The following is a 16324-nucleotide window of genomic DNA, read 5'->3' on the forward strand; positions in this document are numbered from 1 at the left end:
TAAATATTTGTCTAGTTTTGTAAATATTTATAACGAAAATCAGGAGGATTGATTAGTGTTTTTTAATTTATTTTTTTAATATTCACTTTGCAATATGACTATAGCAAAGAAATTTGGCATCGCCATGAAGATTTTGGTGAAAATAAAAGTGTATCTATTTATCTATTTTATTCTGATGAAAAATATTGTCTGAATACAATACCTTTTGTGCAATGTATAACATCATTGCAGTTCTATCATGTACCTCTTTTGTTCTTTAAATTCATTTGGACGAGACGTCATTCAAATGAATTTTTTTTTTCAAAATTAAGGCTCTAAAATATAGTCAGCCGAAAGTTGCAGGTCATGTCCATAACCCATCAAAATATTGCCAAGCCCCTTTGGTGGGGCCTGTGTCCTAGGTTGGGAATTTCGGCTGTAGACACAGTACACGCTGTAGTTACAGCGTAACACCGTAGACACACTCTTATGCTTTAGATGGCTCACCCATCTCATAACTCTTTGTTTCTTCTAATACTTGAACCTTGCTTCGAATACCTTCAATGCCAATTATTAGTTAGGTTTTGTTAAAGCTCTCGATATAATATTCGAATAGTAAGATGTTTTCGCTTAAATAAACTAGAGCTAACTGGGATGACACTGATTTGGTAATCAAGATCATGACGAGCTAACTGGGATGACACTGATTTGGTAATTAAGATAATGACTTTGATCGTTCTCTAATAACTTACATTTAGACCCATTATAAAAAGTACTTTCAAGAGAAAAAAGAGAGTACTTGAGAGTACTTGCAAGAGATACAAATTTGTAATTGAAAGAAAAATTAAATTGAAGCTGATGCTCTGATGTAGGTAGTTTTATCAACAGTCATTTTTGAAGCTCTGCAATGAAAACTTTCTACCCACCTGTTGATAAATTGTATATGTCGGAGGATCACAACATAGGGATTCATAACTGTCAAACACAGATTTCAAGCGCAGTTGGGTTGTTAAATAAATCACCCAAACTGTTAAAAACACCTAGTCTAGGTGATGAATAATTCAATATTTTGGGGATTGCATTGACAGATGTTAGAAGAATTAAACCTAAATCTATCTATATCCTCACGGTGCGAAGAAATCCAATTGATTTTGATTGGGATTGGATCCAATTGCTTGGGAGATGCTATGATTAGATCATTAGAAACCGAAAGGAAAAAACATTAAAACTGGTAAGGTTTCATTAAAGACAGCTCTAATGCCCTTTGATAGCTTATAGGACCATATTTTGCTCCTTCAGTCCTAAGCATTTAATGTGATCTTGAAGAGCCTTTACTAGACTCTTTACTGCTCTAAAAAGGTAATCAGTGGTGTTTTCTTAAGGCCTAAAAACCGTTCTTAAAGACTGGATAGAACTTATGCAGTTTGTCTTGCTGAGTAACAAGTAGTTTAAACCACCGTTAGAGGCGACATTGCCAAGACTATATTGCTTCAGCCAAAGGGAAGAATTCCTCAGGGAAAACGTAAGTGCTACCGTTTTTCAATATTAAATAGTGTGTTTACATTTTTTTATTGCATAATAACATGTTAGTTTCATTAATATTGTGGGTGGCAAAATAACATCCATTTTACCTTCCATGTCACAACAAAACTGCTGAAAGAAAATTGATTAGACTTCTACATAGCAATTTTGATTTTAAATTTTAATATATTTTTAGGTCTGTGGCCGATATCAGACATCCCCAACAGGCGTCTACACATCTCCAGACTATCCTGCTGAATATGGCAATGATCTTGATGAATGTTATGGATTGACTGTGCCATCTGGTGATATTGCAAAGATCTCCTTTGATGACTTCAATACTGAAGTAGACAATGACGTCCTCACTGTAAGTTACTTTAATTGTCATGATGTCTGTAGCAGAGAATTTTAGAAGTAATTATCTAATTTTAGTTTGGTCCATTAACAAAATATTTCTGGGGTACAGGATGTGTTTTTGTTATCCCGTCCTTCAACTACTACTACTACTACTACTAACAACTCACCGCAGCACCAAGCCGCCTGAGGCCAACACAGCTACGCATGCTCCTCCTCCACCCCAATCTATTCAAAGCCTCCCTTTTTACACCCGCCCACGAAGTTCCCGTTTCCTTTAAATTTTTATATGACGTCCTCCACCCCAGACGGGGACGACCTGCTTTCCGTTTAGCCCTAGATGGTTGGCCGAAAAGAGCAATCTTCGGCAATCTATTATCCTTCATCCGCACAACGCGCCCTAGCCACCTCAACCTTTCTTTCATTATAGCCCTAGAAAGCGGTATTGAACCACATTTTTCGTATAGCCTATTGTTTGAAATGCGGTCAGTCAGCCGGGAACCCAGAGCAATCCTTAAGCAATTTCTCTGGAAAACATCTAGCAAATCTTCATCCGCTTTTCGTAGCGCCCATTCTTCAGAGTCATATTTGACCACTGTCATTACTATAGCTTCTAAGATTCTAATCTTGGGTTGCTGACTTATCTTCCTATTCTTCCATGCTTTTTTTAACTGTGAAAAAACACCCTGAGCTTTGGCTATTCTATATTTAACATCTTCACTACTCCCACCATCTTTACTAATAATACTACCAAGGTAAGTGAAGCTGCCCACCTGATCAATCTTTTCATTACCCAACGTCACCATTCCATCTTCACTTATTTCTAGCTTCAGTGATTTAGTCTTCCTAACATTTATTATCAAACCAATTCTAGCACCCTGAACTCGCAAAACCTCAAAAACTTCATTCATTTTGCTCACACTTTCACCTAGGATGCTTAAATCATCAGCATAATCCATGTCCAGGAGACTTTTTCCTTCCCATTTGATTCCGTGGTCTCCCATTGCCTTTCCTGCGCTCCTTAAAACAAAGTCCATCAAAATAATCAGTACAAAGGGGGATAGAACACAACCCTGCTTAACTCCTGATTTAATACAAAACCAGCTGCTTACCTCATTTCCTACCTTAACCGCAGCAGTGTTTTCTCGTACATAGCACGAATCACTTTAATGTAGTTGTCTGGTATACCATACATGGATAAAACCTTTACTAAAGCTTCTCTATCAGAAGAATCAAATGCTTGCTCGTAATCTATAAAACTAAGGACCAAAGGTGTTTGATAACTCAGGCACTTCTCAATTATTAACCTAAGAGTGAACATTTGGTTGACACATCCTCTACCTTTTCTAAAACCGCACTGTTCTTCTCTTATAACTTTGTCTACAGCATCTCTCAGTCTAAAAAGTATCATATTATTAAGTAATTTGCTGTCTACAGAGAATAGACCAATTCCTCAATAATAACAACACTGATTCTTATCACTTTTATTAATAAAGTTGAAGGTTGTCCTAAAATCGTTAGGTACTTTCCCTTTCTCAAAAAGTCATATCTAAAATCTTCAGAAGCTTGATTGTAGCCTCAGAGCCACCATTAAGAAACTCATTTACCACCCTATAAGCACCTGGAGCCTTATTACTCTTTAGTCCTTTTAATACTGTTGCTAATTCCTCCTCACAAAACAAATCTTCCTTCACATCCAAGGTATCACAAACTTTTTCATTTTCCTCTATATTTTTTCCTGCAACTCTATCTCGGTTAAGTAAGTTCTCAAAATGTCTGGCCCATATCTCTTTAGTTTTTTCCTTATCGCTAATTGCGACCCCATTCCTATCTTTAACTGCGCCAAATCCGGAATGACTACTCCCTCTCAATTTGTTAACGTGCCAGTTCAATATTTTACTATTATGCCGTCTAGCTGCATCTTCCAGATACTCGGTAGTTTTATCCACGGCCTCCACTTCACACCTCCTTAGTTCATATTTTAATGCTTTCTCTACTTTCATTACATTTCTTTTGTTTTCATATGATCTATCACTCAGATAATTCCTGTACAAGTCCTTTCTCCTTTCTATTACACATAAAGCTTTTTCACTAATATCCTTAGCTGCAGTTCTAGCTTTCTTCCCTAATACACCTTCAGCAACTTCACAAATTATTTTTCTAAAATTATTCCAACCATCTTCCACATTGTCAAATTTTAAACTATCAAGTTTAGTATTCAACTGTTCCTGGAAAGTTTCTCTCAAATTTTCATCCTGGAGTCTACCAACATCATAACTTCCCAGGAGGTAGCTACCCTTTCGAAATTTCGGCTTTAAATTAACCCTAGACACTACTAGACACACTACCAGCACTCCTATATGCCTTAGTATCTTGTATTGATCCTGCCAGTCTTCGGTTTACTATAACATAATCAATGAGGTTTGCTGTCTTGCCATCACGTGAATACCATGTTAACTTATGAGCCATTTTGACCAAACACCGTATTTTTTATAACTAAATTGTTATACTTACAAAATTGCAAAAGTGTGTATTCATTACTGTTTTCTTTTCCTACACCAAATTTACCAAGGCTAGGATACCATCTATCCCTATTTTTACCGACCTGGGCTTTAAAGTCTCCTATTAATAACGTCATATTTCTAACTAGGACCCTGTCTATTTGCTCCTGTAATTGTAAGTAAAATTCATCTGAGTCACTATTATCTCCGTCAGTCAGTTCTACAGGGGCGTATACTACTATAACTGATACCCTGAACTTTTTAGTCATAAAATGAGCAATTAGTTTTCTATTATTAATACCTTCCCAGCCTAAACAAGACTTTGCAGCTTCCTTATTCATCATTAGCCCTACTCCCTGTCTATGTACCCCATCCTTCCTGCCTGAGTAAACAAATTCTATATCACCTAATTTCATGCTTCCTACCCCTGGGATATGAGTTTCTGAAATTCCTAATAAATCCAGTTTCAAATTCTCTTTCTCCTGTCATTTCTCCTTTTAAATTATTTCTAATTCGGTAAACCTAGCTAAATTCCTTAAAGATCCGTGACTTCTTTACTGTAGAAGCATTAATCATTTTGTTTCTAAGATTTTGAGTGAATTGAATACCAAAGAGTTTATCTAATGATTCCTTCAGTTACCTTCTTATTGTTCTCTAATTTGTGTTTTTTTTTCTTGTACGCTCTTCCTCAGAGTCGATTCTTCCTCAGAACTGGGAATTCTCAGAGTTGATTTGTATTGTCTGGGCGTGTGTTTTTCATATTTTGGATTGTGGTATTTCTAGGCATTGGGGAAACCCAAGAATCTCCCAGCAAAATTTCAGCGGGTTTTTCTATGCTGTTTTTTTTTTCGATTGGTTTTGCTCGCGTATGGACAACACAACTTAAGCCACTCCCAGTGCAGAAGTCGGGAGTGTTGTTGGGTTCTCACAAAGTGTACTGATAAGATATTGGGTTATTTTCTACATTCTGGGATTCGCTAGACGGTTATAGGCTATTGTTGCTAGTCTATAACATTAGCCTGTATATATTCTCGGTTATCGTAATAAGTGTGAAATCCCCCTACCGGCAATCTCATGCTCGGAACGGTACTATTTCCTTTTAGTTTTTATCTGTGTCACAGCTGCATTTGTATTGCTTCTACCTCTTCATATTTATTTTCGTTGAAGTTTTTATGGCTTCGTTGTAGTTTTGTAGCTTTGTACTCTTTTCCGTAGAACCCTGGGATTCCATGGATCCATGGCTGCAAAACTCTGAAGTGGATTCTATGCTACTTGCAGTGTTCAGTAGCAGTGATTCTTTTAAATTATTTTCAGGTATATGACGGATCAAGTCCTTCAGCACCAGTACTGGTAGAGCTTAGCGGAGTTCAAACTGGTCTAGTATTAAGATCATCGACAAACCAAGTTTTTATGAAATTCAGGACCAATGCTGAGACTACAAGCACGGGATTCTCTCTTTCATGGACTGCTGTAAGTTTTTGTACTAAACCATCAAAGATAAACCACTTTGCTTATCTGTAAGGTTAAGCATCCTGTTCGATTCGCTCCAAGCCCATGCGCAGGGAAGCGGGAAGTCGGGACGAGATCCTCTCCTACGATACGTTGAGATTTCTATGATTTCCTTTAATATATCTTCCATCATTTTTCGTATAATTTGCCTGCTTCAACCATAAGATTTGTCTTTAGCTACATTACAGCCTAAAAAAAATTAGATATATAAACATACAGAAAGATATTTATTTACTCTACATACAATTTTTTTTATGTAAACAAAGATTCGTATTCTTAAACAGAGCATAAATCACAGTTACAAAAAAAAACAAAAAAAAAAACAAAAAACAATCAAGCAATAATCTTCTCATCTTTGGTTTAATGCTGTTTTTCGTAATATTTATTTTATGGATTTCATTTTAAATTTATAACTTTTAAATAAGTGCTTAAATCCAAAATGAGTTACTCCTGAATTTTTGCTTCTTAAGAGAATCAGAACTAAGACAAATACTTTCTAAGAATTATCCTACACGGTTAATTTGAGGGACATTTGCTATACGTTCAATAATTATAAGTAAAAATTGTTTTTATCAACACGATTTCTAATTGCGATTGAAATTAAATGCTGATTGTTAGTTTGGTTTCAATTGAATTAAATAAAAAAATAAGTTTTTTTTTTACTGAAAGTAAGGAGCAACATTAAAACTTTAAACGAACAGAAATTATTCCGTATATGAAGAGTTGCCCGCTCCTCAATGCCTTGCTCTTTACGCTAAAGCTGTTAACACTTTAAAAAAAGCTTCCTATTCTAATTAAACGGCCCTTATCTTTCAGCTGCTGTTCTTAAAAATTAGGTCCAACAGTCAAACTTTAGCGTACAGAGTAAGGTAATGAGGAGGAGGACAACTCTTCATGAAAGAAATAATATTTGTCAGTCTTGACCGCTTATGTTACTCCTTACTTTCAGTTAAAAAACTAGTTTTTTTTAGTTAATTTCTGTTCGTTTTTCAAATAATGTAGGTAAATCTGGCTCAGCCTCAATGAAATATACTCCCCCTCCCCTCACGGGAAACTCCTCCGTGAAAATATCATCCAATGTAAAGCAAACCTTCCGTCAAGATTCCTCCAGACAGTTCCATCCTTGCTGAAAATCTCCCTTCCCCATAAAGGTTCTTGCGGACGATTCAGTCTGAAAAATTATCCTTAGGGTACTTTGATTTGGAAAAGACTTTTATCTCTAATCGGTTTCTCGATCACTCCGGAAATGCCCCCTTCCGTAGAGTTTTTTTCTGGAAATCAAAACACGCGGAAAATAGCCCCCGGATAATTCCTCTTGAATATCTTCACATGCACAGTTGAATTGGCAAAGATAATGTAAGACAATTAACAAGAATTTCGTATAGGAAATCTGTCTAATCCCCCCCCCCAGAGTAAAATTTTCCCTGGAATATTCACCATCCCCCCGGAAACTTCCCTCCCCAAGGAGGATTATCCAAATGGAATTCCACCCCAAGCACAACCTCCCCCCCCCAAAAAAATGTCTGTATACTTCCCGATAACAAATACTATATCTAAACAATGGGCAAATTTCATATCTTACAGACCTCTCCCCACGAACTGTGGGGGACATTTTACCCGTAAACACATAGTTATTTGATCTTTCAACTATACTGAACAAAATGGCTAACTCAAAATTTTGATCAGATAACTATAGGAAGTAACTGGATGGGGGGGGGTAGTTGCTATCAAATCTCTTTGTCACTTAAAAAGAGCACTAGAACTTTTAATTCGCGTTCAAATGCGTCTTCTCCTGATCTTCTAGGATCATTATTTCAATACGATCACCCCAGGAAAAAAACAACAACAAATAAGCACGCATCCGTGATCTCTCTTCTGGCAAAAATAGCGAAATTCCACATTTTTGTATATGGGAGCTTAAAACTTCTGCAGTAGGGTCTTCGGGTACCCTGAATCTAATGGTGTGATTTTCATCAAGATTCCTTGAATTTTAGGGAATGTTTCTCCCCTATTTAAAAAATCAGGCAAATTTTCTCAGGCTCGTAACTTTTGAATGGTAACACTAAACTTGATTAATCTTATCAAACAGTTTGTGGTAACGAACTGTAAGTAAGGAGCGACCCGGCTCAATAGTAACCGAAAATCTAAAAACCGGAATTTTGATACCCATAGATACATCAATAGAATCAGATTTTTATGCTGATTTCAAATATATAAGTTTTATTAAGTTTAGTGTTACCCATCAAAAGTTACGCGGCTGAGAAAATTTGGCTTATCTTATAAAAAAGGGGGAAACACCCCCAAGAAGTCATAGAACTTTCATGAAAATCACACCATCAGATTCAGAGTACCAGGAAACCTTGTTGGAGAAGTTTCAAGCTCCAACCTTCTAAAACATAGAATTTTGTATTTTTGTCAGAAGAAAGATCACGGATGCGTGTTTATTTGTTTTTTTTTTTTTTTTTTTTTTTTTTTTTTCAGGGGTGATTGTATCGATCCAGTAGTCCTAGACGAATATAGAATTTCGTTACGTAAGTTAATTCGTAAGTTACGTCAGAAAAAAAAATTCGAGACAGCCATTTAGCCAAAAAAGTAAAATTAAAATGCAAATTTCGCTTTACTAATACATGCACACTGAACTAGAATCAAAGCTGACTTAGTTCAAAAAATTCCATAAACTGAATAAAAAAAACAAGTTTTTTTTTAGCTGAAAGTAAAGAGCGACATTAAAACTTTAAACAAACAGAAATTATTCCGTCTATGAAAGGGGCGGTTCCTTCATCAACGCCTCGCTCTTTACGCCAAAGTTTGAATATGTCGCACAACTTCATTTCTTAAAACAATAAAAAACTTTATTTCTTTATTTCTTAAAATTTCAAGATATTCGCATAGCGAAGGGGAAGTGCCCCAAAACGTGAAAAAACGATCTAGCGCTACATTATTAAGGCAATATGAAAACCGATCAGTTTTGTTTGATCCAAGCGGTGAATAAAAGTATATATTGACATTTTCGTCATTTAGCGGCAGTAAATTTCAAATACGACCTTAATAGTTTGTGAAAATATGATTAAATAACAACGATTTTAAATTTTTCCAGGTGTGTGGAAACCGACAGGCAGGTCCAAGTGGAACTATAACTAGTCCAGATTATCCCGGAGCATATCCAAATGATGCAAACGCGTGCAACGCAATTGATGCAGAAGAAGGAAACATAATTCAATTGACTTTTACAAAATTGCTAACAGAAGTTGATGTTGACTTTGTTTCAGTGAGTAGAATTTCTCAAAAATTTTGATTACTTGAACTTTTTTTTTTTAGACCCAAAAAGGTAAAGGCAAAAAATACGACATTGGACTTTGCAGTCCTCACCGGCGTTACTGATCTCAGTTTCATGGCCCTTCAGCCAGGAAGTACAATTGGGGGTTGGGGGCTAGCCATCCTTTGCTTTGCACACCCTTCCTGTTTACCTTTCCCAGATTTCTCCAGGTACAGATTATGAATTGGGTCGTCTCTGGCTAAGCTTATAGAGTCACGTCACTGACCTTCATTCCAAACCAATAAGGCAATAAACCAATTTAGACCCATAAATCCAATTTTATTTCTCTTGAGTTTCTCAAGTTTAAATGTAAGAAAAAAGTTTATTTAGTTAACAATCCAACTAATTAATCTTTTATAATTGACACAGTAGAATCAATTGTTATTCTTTTGACTTGTGCAAATCTGCTTACGAAGACTAGCTTACACTTTTTTTTGTTGAATGAAATATCGTAAGTTCTTTGCTCCTTAATTACCTCTTAGTTCGCATTAAGAGTCAGATCATTTCCCCCTAAATTCTTAAGTCTCCTAGTAAAACTTAAGAATACATTGATCAATGTAACATTTATTCTTTTAAGGAACAAGGCAGGGCTATCTAATAACCTTTTTAAGGTTGCTTACAAAGACTAATGTTGACATTTTTTAGTGAGTAGAATTACATTGTATCCCTGTTCCTTAAGTTCTTCTAGTCAGCCCCAGAAGTTCGATCTTTTTCGTTGGAAAACATAAGAAAATCTTTTCTTAAGAAAATTTACGAATGGGGAACTTTCCTTAGTAATATTGAAGCAGAGTAAATTCTAAAAAAAGAAATGGGTTTTACAGGTCTTAATTCAGTTTATGTACCGAATTAGATCTTTGGAAGATCTTTCAAGTTTCTACTGCTCCCCCTCCCAGAATGGTTACTTTTCATCAACACGGATTTTCTAAGCAATTGAAACTTGCTGGCGCAGATCTACAGCCTAATTGAGACGTGGTAAGGTATCTTGAAGTCCCTCTATTCAACTACATCCTCACTTTTAGAAGTTTGAAAGATTAATTGACAGTTTAAGTTTGAAGATAAAAAAAAAATGAAATTAGCCTCAAGCTTTGTGTACGAGAGAAGGAAGGCCCATGGCTTGGTAGAAGAAGAGTCTAAGCCAGTGCTGTTCATTCAAAGAAACGTTGGGGGGACTAGGCAAATAGATTTCTAAAATCTAGGGGGACGGGTTACAATTTTTTGTCTTTTCAGAATTTTCAATAAAAATACAAAAAAAATACAGTTTCCAGAGAAAACACCTCAAAGAATGTGTTTTCCAGAATCAAGGTGGAGGGATGAATTTCCTTGCAACTGATACACCAGCTCTAAGCTACACTTTTTTTCAAGTCAATAAAGATGACGGACCTCTCTTCATTGACGTCCCGACTCAAAGAGAAAAATCTACTTGTTGAGGACGCTCGTATCCCTTTCTTTCGTAGAAGGAATGAGGGCTATATGGGCTACTCCTGCCAGGAGGAAGACTTAGTGTACTGCCGAGATTTCGTTGGTCTTCTTGGTAAAATCGATGCTTCCCAATACGATCAGAGAGATTGGGGACTCTTCGTTGCGTCTACTCTGTCTACTCTGTCTATCGGTCTTCTCTGTCTACTCTGTCTACTCTCTCTACTATGTCTACTCTGCCCACTCTGTCCTCTCAGTCTAGCTGTCTACTCTGTCTGTTCTGTCTACTCTGTTTTCTGTCTACTCTCTTTACTCTGTCTATTCTATCTGCTCTGTCTACTTGGTCTACTCTGTCTATCTATCTACCCTGTCTACTTTGTGTACTCTGTCTAAACTGTCTACTCTGTCGGCTCTGTCTATATGTCTACTCTGTCTATCTGTCTATCTGTCTATTCTGTCATTTCTGTCGTTTATTGAGTTGCCTAGTACTTAAATCTCTTTTTTTAATATTTGTTTTACCTTTAGAATTAAATCAATATTTACTTGTTTAAACTGTCTGTACGCATTATTAGGAACTGTTCTTGAAAATAGTTTTTTTTTCCTTCATTCATGTATAGGCTATCTATGCACTTACTGGTGAAGATAGAACAAAATACTATATTCAAGCCCCAAGGCTGTTCACTACATATCTAGATTTGTCATATCTTGAAACAAAAATAATTGCCTTAAATTTGATCCCATGTTTTAAACAAAACTAGAAATGCCTACTAATATAATAATTATCATTATGACAACCTTTACAATTTCTATCATTTCAGGTATATGACGGGGAAGATGATACTGCTCCCTTGTTAGGTCGATTTAGTGGCAACGCTGACGGAACTGTAGTAACGTCTACTTCCAATGTATTAACAGTCATTTTGACCTCTGACTCGAATACTTACGGTCTTGGATACTCTGCAGATTATATCACTATGCCTGGTGTAAAACACTAAGTTTTGTCTTTGTTGTAAACGTAATTAATTTACGGTTGGAATAAATTCTTTCGTTTAAAGATTTGAGCATGCTGATTCATGTCAGGGAGGGTTGTATTTATACCTGATTCTTTAGACACATGGAAACATAGATTGTAGGTATTTAGAATATTCTATCGGGATATGCGATGAATAATACTGTCAAGCCTAAAACAAAGAAAGCTAGTACAAATAAGAGTGGATTTGCCTCCCCCCTCAAACCTACTTTAAGACTAAACCATCATTTTTTCTTCAATGAAAACAAGAAAAATACATATCAAATTCCCCAAAATATTTTTGTCTTATAATGTTTTGGCCAAATACTTATTTTACACTATGTCGTGATCCTTATGAATCGTTCGCTTTAATTTATTAATGTTAATATTGACTTATTTCTGAACATTTTGAGACTACTGTTATGTTTGGACTTACAATGTAGTTTTCACGAACTTTTGGTATATAGACTTTGGTTTAGCTTATTAAGTCAACGGTTTGTCGTAAACAAGAATAAACAAGATTATTTTATTTGAAGTTGAAAATGCTAACTTTTGAATAGTTAACCATACCATAGACATGGTACGGTATGACAGTATTAATGTATGTAAATAAACTTGCTTCTGAAATAAGATTTTGCTTGTGAATTCCCTTGAAAAGGCTATATATATATCAACAGAAGAAATTGAACTGCAAAAACCTGAAAATTGGAAAATTTCTGTCTAAAAGTAGATTCTGAAGAATTGACTTTTTTTTTATCTTTGCTCAAGCGAATGTCATTGGCAGAAAAATAAAGCTAATAAGACCTTGCATGTTATGATATCTTAACTTTATGGGAAGATTCAGTAATAAAATAGACCGAGTCCAGAAAAAAAAGGGTCCTAATTAAGCGGAACATACTCAAGGATTACGCTTAGGTTAGATCTCAGAAAACCGGTTTCATAATAACAAAGACAATTGGCAGGTGATAGAAAGCATTGGACTTGTATAATTTGGGATGTATATTTGCAAATTAGGGGTGGGGAAAGGGAGGAGGGTTGTTTTAGGTTATGTTAGGTTAGGGGCTTTATCCAAATACTTTACCCCCCGCCCCTAATGTGCAAATGTATAGCCAAAATTATATTCTTATATAAACTAAAGGCTATATAAAGGTTCTATTTCATTAGGATTAACCTAACTTCACTTTTTGGGTGTGTTTCGTTTAATTAACAAGTACCAATAAAAGCTCCCTCGGAAATGTAGGCTCAAAGTTAAATTACTAAAATTCAATCCATTGCTCATAGCTGAAGTTTTATTGGACCAGTAAACACTTGTAAGACCAATTTGTAATAAGGACTCCCAGCAAAGGCTGATAACAGTAAACAAATACAAAACGCAAATAGATTTGGTTTGATGTTGGTAAAAAAAAGAAAAAAGAGGTGTATGATTTTCTTATTTTCGTTTTCTTTTTTCTACTTCATTTTCTTATGTTTAGAAAAAAGAGATTGCAGAATAGTAGCCCAAGCAGTATTGACCCCCTCCCCACTCCAAATAAAAAAAACATGAAAAGAACTAGTCTTTTAGTATGTTTTTGAGAGTGTCATTTGGGCCAATATATTAGGGGGATTAACATCCCCCTTCTTTTCTGTTTACAGGTGCTTGGGACATCGTTGTTTCTTCTTCCATATGGAGGAAAATTCTGTTTTCCTTTGATATGAAGCAAAAAAGCTTTTAGGTGTTCAACGACTGCTTAAATATCTCGGTCACTGCACGTTCATAAATACTATAATGAGACTATCAGTAGCCTACTGTTTAAAAATCGACTCTTCTTTCAACCCTTCAATCATTAATAGTTAGCTCTTAAATTACAACTTAAAATGGTAGCAAGGCACAAAGAGGCAAATGTTGTCAATTCTGTTTTAAAATTAACATAGGGGCATTTTGAAAGGATTTATATCTTAATTTTCTTGTTTTCTTTAAAAATATAGAGTTTAGGCGGTTTTACTTTTGCTGGAAATATCTGAAGCTGCTGCCTTATGATTTAAAAGCTTGATGTTGATATTTGCATTTACATACTCAGCTATGTAATGAATAAAAATTGATTTTTAAATGCTTTTCCTAGTACAGTTTCTGGATCGGGAACTTTGCGAAGAAGTATATGACAGCAAAAGATGTGGGTGCAACTGTGGATGACAGTGGATGTTTTCAGTCAAAACTTTTGTGAAAAAAGTGTAAAAGATGGAAGAGCTTACCCAAAACACGATAAAAAATGTTTTCTTTAGGCTATGCCCCCCCCTGAAAGTAATGAGCTCTCTTTCAAATTCCACTCCTAATAAAATACCAACTACACCAAATCATAAGATTGGAAGCTTATATATTGGAAGCTATTTCGAAGGATTTGAATATATATATATATATATATATGTTGCTTAGTACACGACAAAATTTAGCCAAATTTAATTGTTGGCGTGTCTGCATGCCTAATGTGTTGGGTATAATTATTCTGCACATTATGTAGTAAGAGTTGTTTTCTAACTTCACAATGTCCAAATACTTTACCCCCACCCCCCTAATGTGCAAATATATATCTTAAATTACATATTTTCCATCATAATACATCAAAAGATACATCTTTTGATGTATCTACTGGTATCAAAATTCCGTTTTTTAGAGTTTCGGTTACTATTGAGCCGGGTCGTTCCTTACTTACAGGTCGTTACCACGAACTGTTTGATATGTTGCTTAGTACACGACAAAATTTTGCCAAATTTAGTTTTTTGCACTTTGAGTTTGCACTTTTTCGCGACTTGTGAATAAGAGTGATACAAGAAAATATTCATCGTCTTATCAAAAAGATGCCAATATCACCATAAAGCGCTATGCATCGTTTTTTTGTTCCTTTGTATTTTGTTAGGTATTGCATTATATTGATTATATATTAATATATTAATATATATAATTTCTCCTTATAGGTCTCCTTAGTTTACATTCACCTTCGTTAAAAATTTCAGTGACAATCAATGATAAGTGATGCTCAATAAATAATGGATACAACCACCTTTAGTATGTGTTTTTTACTAGCCTTTTCTGTTTTAAGAGACCTATATGGAGAAATTAAGGAGATTGAATTTACATATCTTAAAAGTGATGTGTTTTCTTATTGATCTTTATTACCCACAACTTTGGTTTATTGCTAATAACTTTTGGTTTTACGTAAAAGTGTGTGTTTTTAACATACAAAATTTCATCACAACACCTACAATGATCTATGCTCATGTTACGTAACATATTTAATTAGTGATTATTTAAGTGAGCTTTTGACTACATGGGATTCATAGATTGCTCATATTAGCGCGTTTAGAGTAAAAAAACGACTCCAACGATTATTTAACCGAACCCACACAGGGTTGCTACCCGACTGCAATTCAGTTTACTAAAATCGGCAACTTTTTTTTTTACTAAATTTTACAAACTCTCCTAAAATAACTACATTTCTAGTTCCCAGATTTTTTGGAATTGAAAATTCCGGAAACCTATAAATTCAAAAACCCCTTTTTTTGGATTACGTGGATATACTATTGGATAGGCTTTATATTCCTGATGAGGTGTATGCAAGACACCAAATAATAGTCAGGAAGTCTGGATTCAGTAAATTCTGGTGGCAAAGCCTGGCTTTAAATTTATCAATAGTCTTCAGGTCATAAAATTCAGATATATTGAAAAAGCAAAAAAAAACTATCAACAACGAAAAGTTACAACTCATATTCAAAGTAATTCAGACGAGGGAGTGCTTAGAATCTGAGGTGTGTCTGACATTCATGGCTTTTGAAATTTGTCCCCCAGTTTTCGTTTTTAGGTTTGAAATCTATACCCTTCAATTTTATGTTTTTAAGTAGAAATTAGATGTCACTTTTGAAACGCTAATCGAGCTGGTCTTTAGATTCAGGTTAAGCTGCCTAGAAAGATTTCTGGTGATTTTTAAAGAAATTAATTTAGGATTTTTTAAAAACTGATTTTTCCCAGATTTTCTCTCTTTCAGTTTTCAAGAAAATCAAAAACCAATACAATCTATGTCACTTCAACACGAAAATGACGTAATCAGCTACCGGTTTAGTTGTCAATTAAAAAGTGCACCTCAAATTGAACTAGGGCTACCAAGAAAAAGGAAACTTATATAACATACAATAATTAGTTTAGAAAGATACAATTGGCTCAGGTAAATCATGCAAGTTGAAACGTAAGAAGTAAAGTACGTAGTCACGATTTAAAAAAGTCACCCTTAAAAGGCTTTAGTCGCCCAAATAGGCCTCATCTGACTTTAAAATTTCCACTAGTATCGAATCCTGACAGAAGTGATCTACTTGTTTTCATCTCTTGATAGCCCGAGTCAAATTGCAGGGGATCACCCAGTCATGTACTTTACTCGACAACCTGAGAACAAGTTGCTTCGTTTTGAGATATGTACTACACAAGAAGCAATCCCTGATAACGGAATCTTACTCTTAAAAAACTTTTATTTCTTCCAGCACATGACACTGAAAAAAAGCTAGCGAGTGTCCAATAAAGCTTAATGTTTAATATAAATTGCAGTGGTTGCTTTGGTAACAACTCTTAAGGGTGCTCATAGACTGGAACTGTGGAAGCTCTTGAGTTGTTGCAACTAGAAGATTTTTTAAACCCAAGTACATATGTTAATCAATTGACTGTAATAGGTCATCTCTCAAAAAAAGTTGAAATGAAAT

At 35.1% G+C, this 16324-nt stretch overlaps 1 protein-coding gene across 1 annotated transcript in view; it reads left to right on the forward strand.

Moving 5' to 3' along the window:
* LOC148955006 (tolloid-like protein 2) overlaps positions 1 to 11652 on the forward strand; it is an 81699-nt gene extending 70047 nt beyond the window's left edge. Inside the window, exons 4-7 of the mRNA XM_089108017.1 lie at positions 1697 to 1867; positions 5670 to 5825; positions 8962 to 9132; positions 11415 to 11652. Of these exons, the coding sequence (XP_088964143.1) occupies positions 1697 to 1867; positions 5670 to 5825; positions 8962 to 9132; positions 11415 to 11591 (675 nt within the window). The 3' untranslated portion in view covers positions 11592 to 11652. The remainder of the gene's footprint in view (positions 1 to 1696; positions 1868 to 5669; positions 5826 to 8961; positions 9133 to 11414) is intronic.
* Positions 11653 to 16324: the final 4672 nt, after the last annotated feature.

Source organism: Artemia sp. Qi Xiang Cuo, chromosome 2 (assembly GCF_049724085.1).
Source record: "Artemia sp. Qi Xiang Cuo chromosome 2, ASM4972408v1, whole genome shotgun sequence".
Taxonomy (NCBI): domain Eukaryota; kingdom Metazoa; phylum Arthropoda; class Branchiopoda; order Anostraca; family Artemiidae; genus Artemia; species Artemia sp. Qi Xiang Cuo.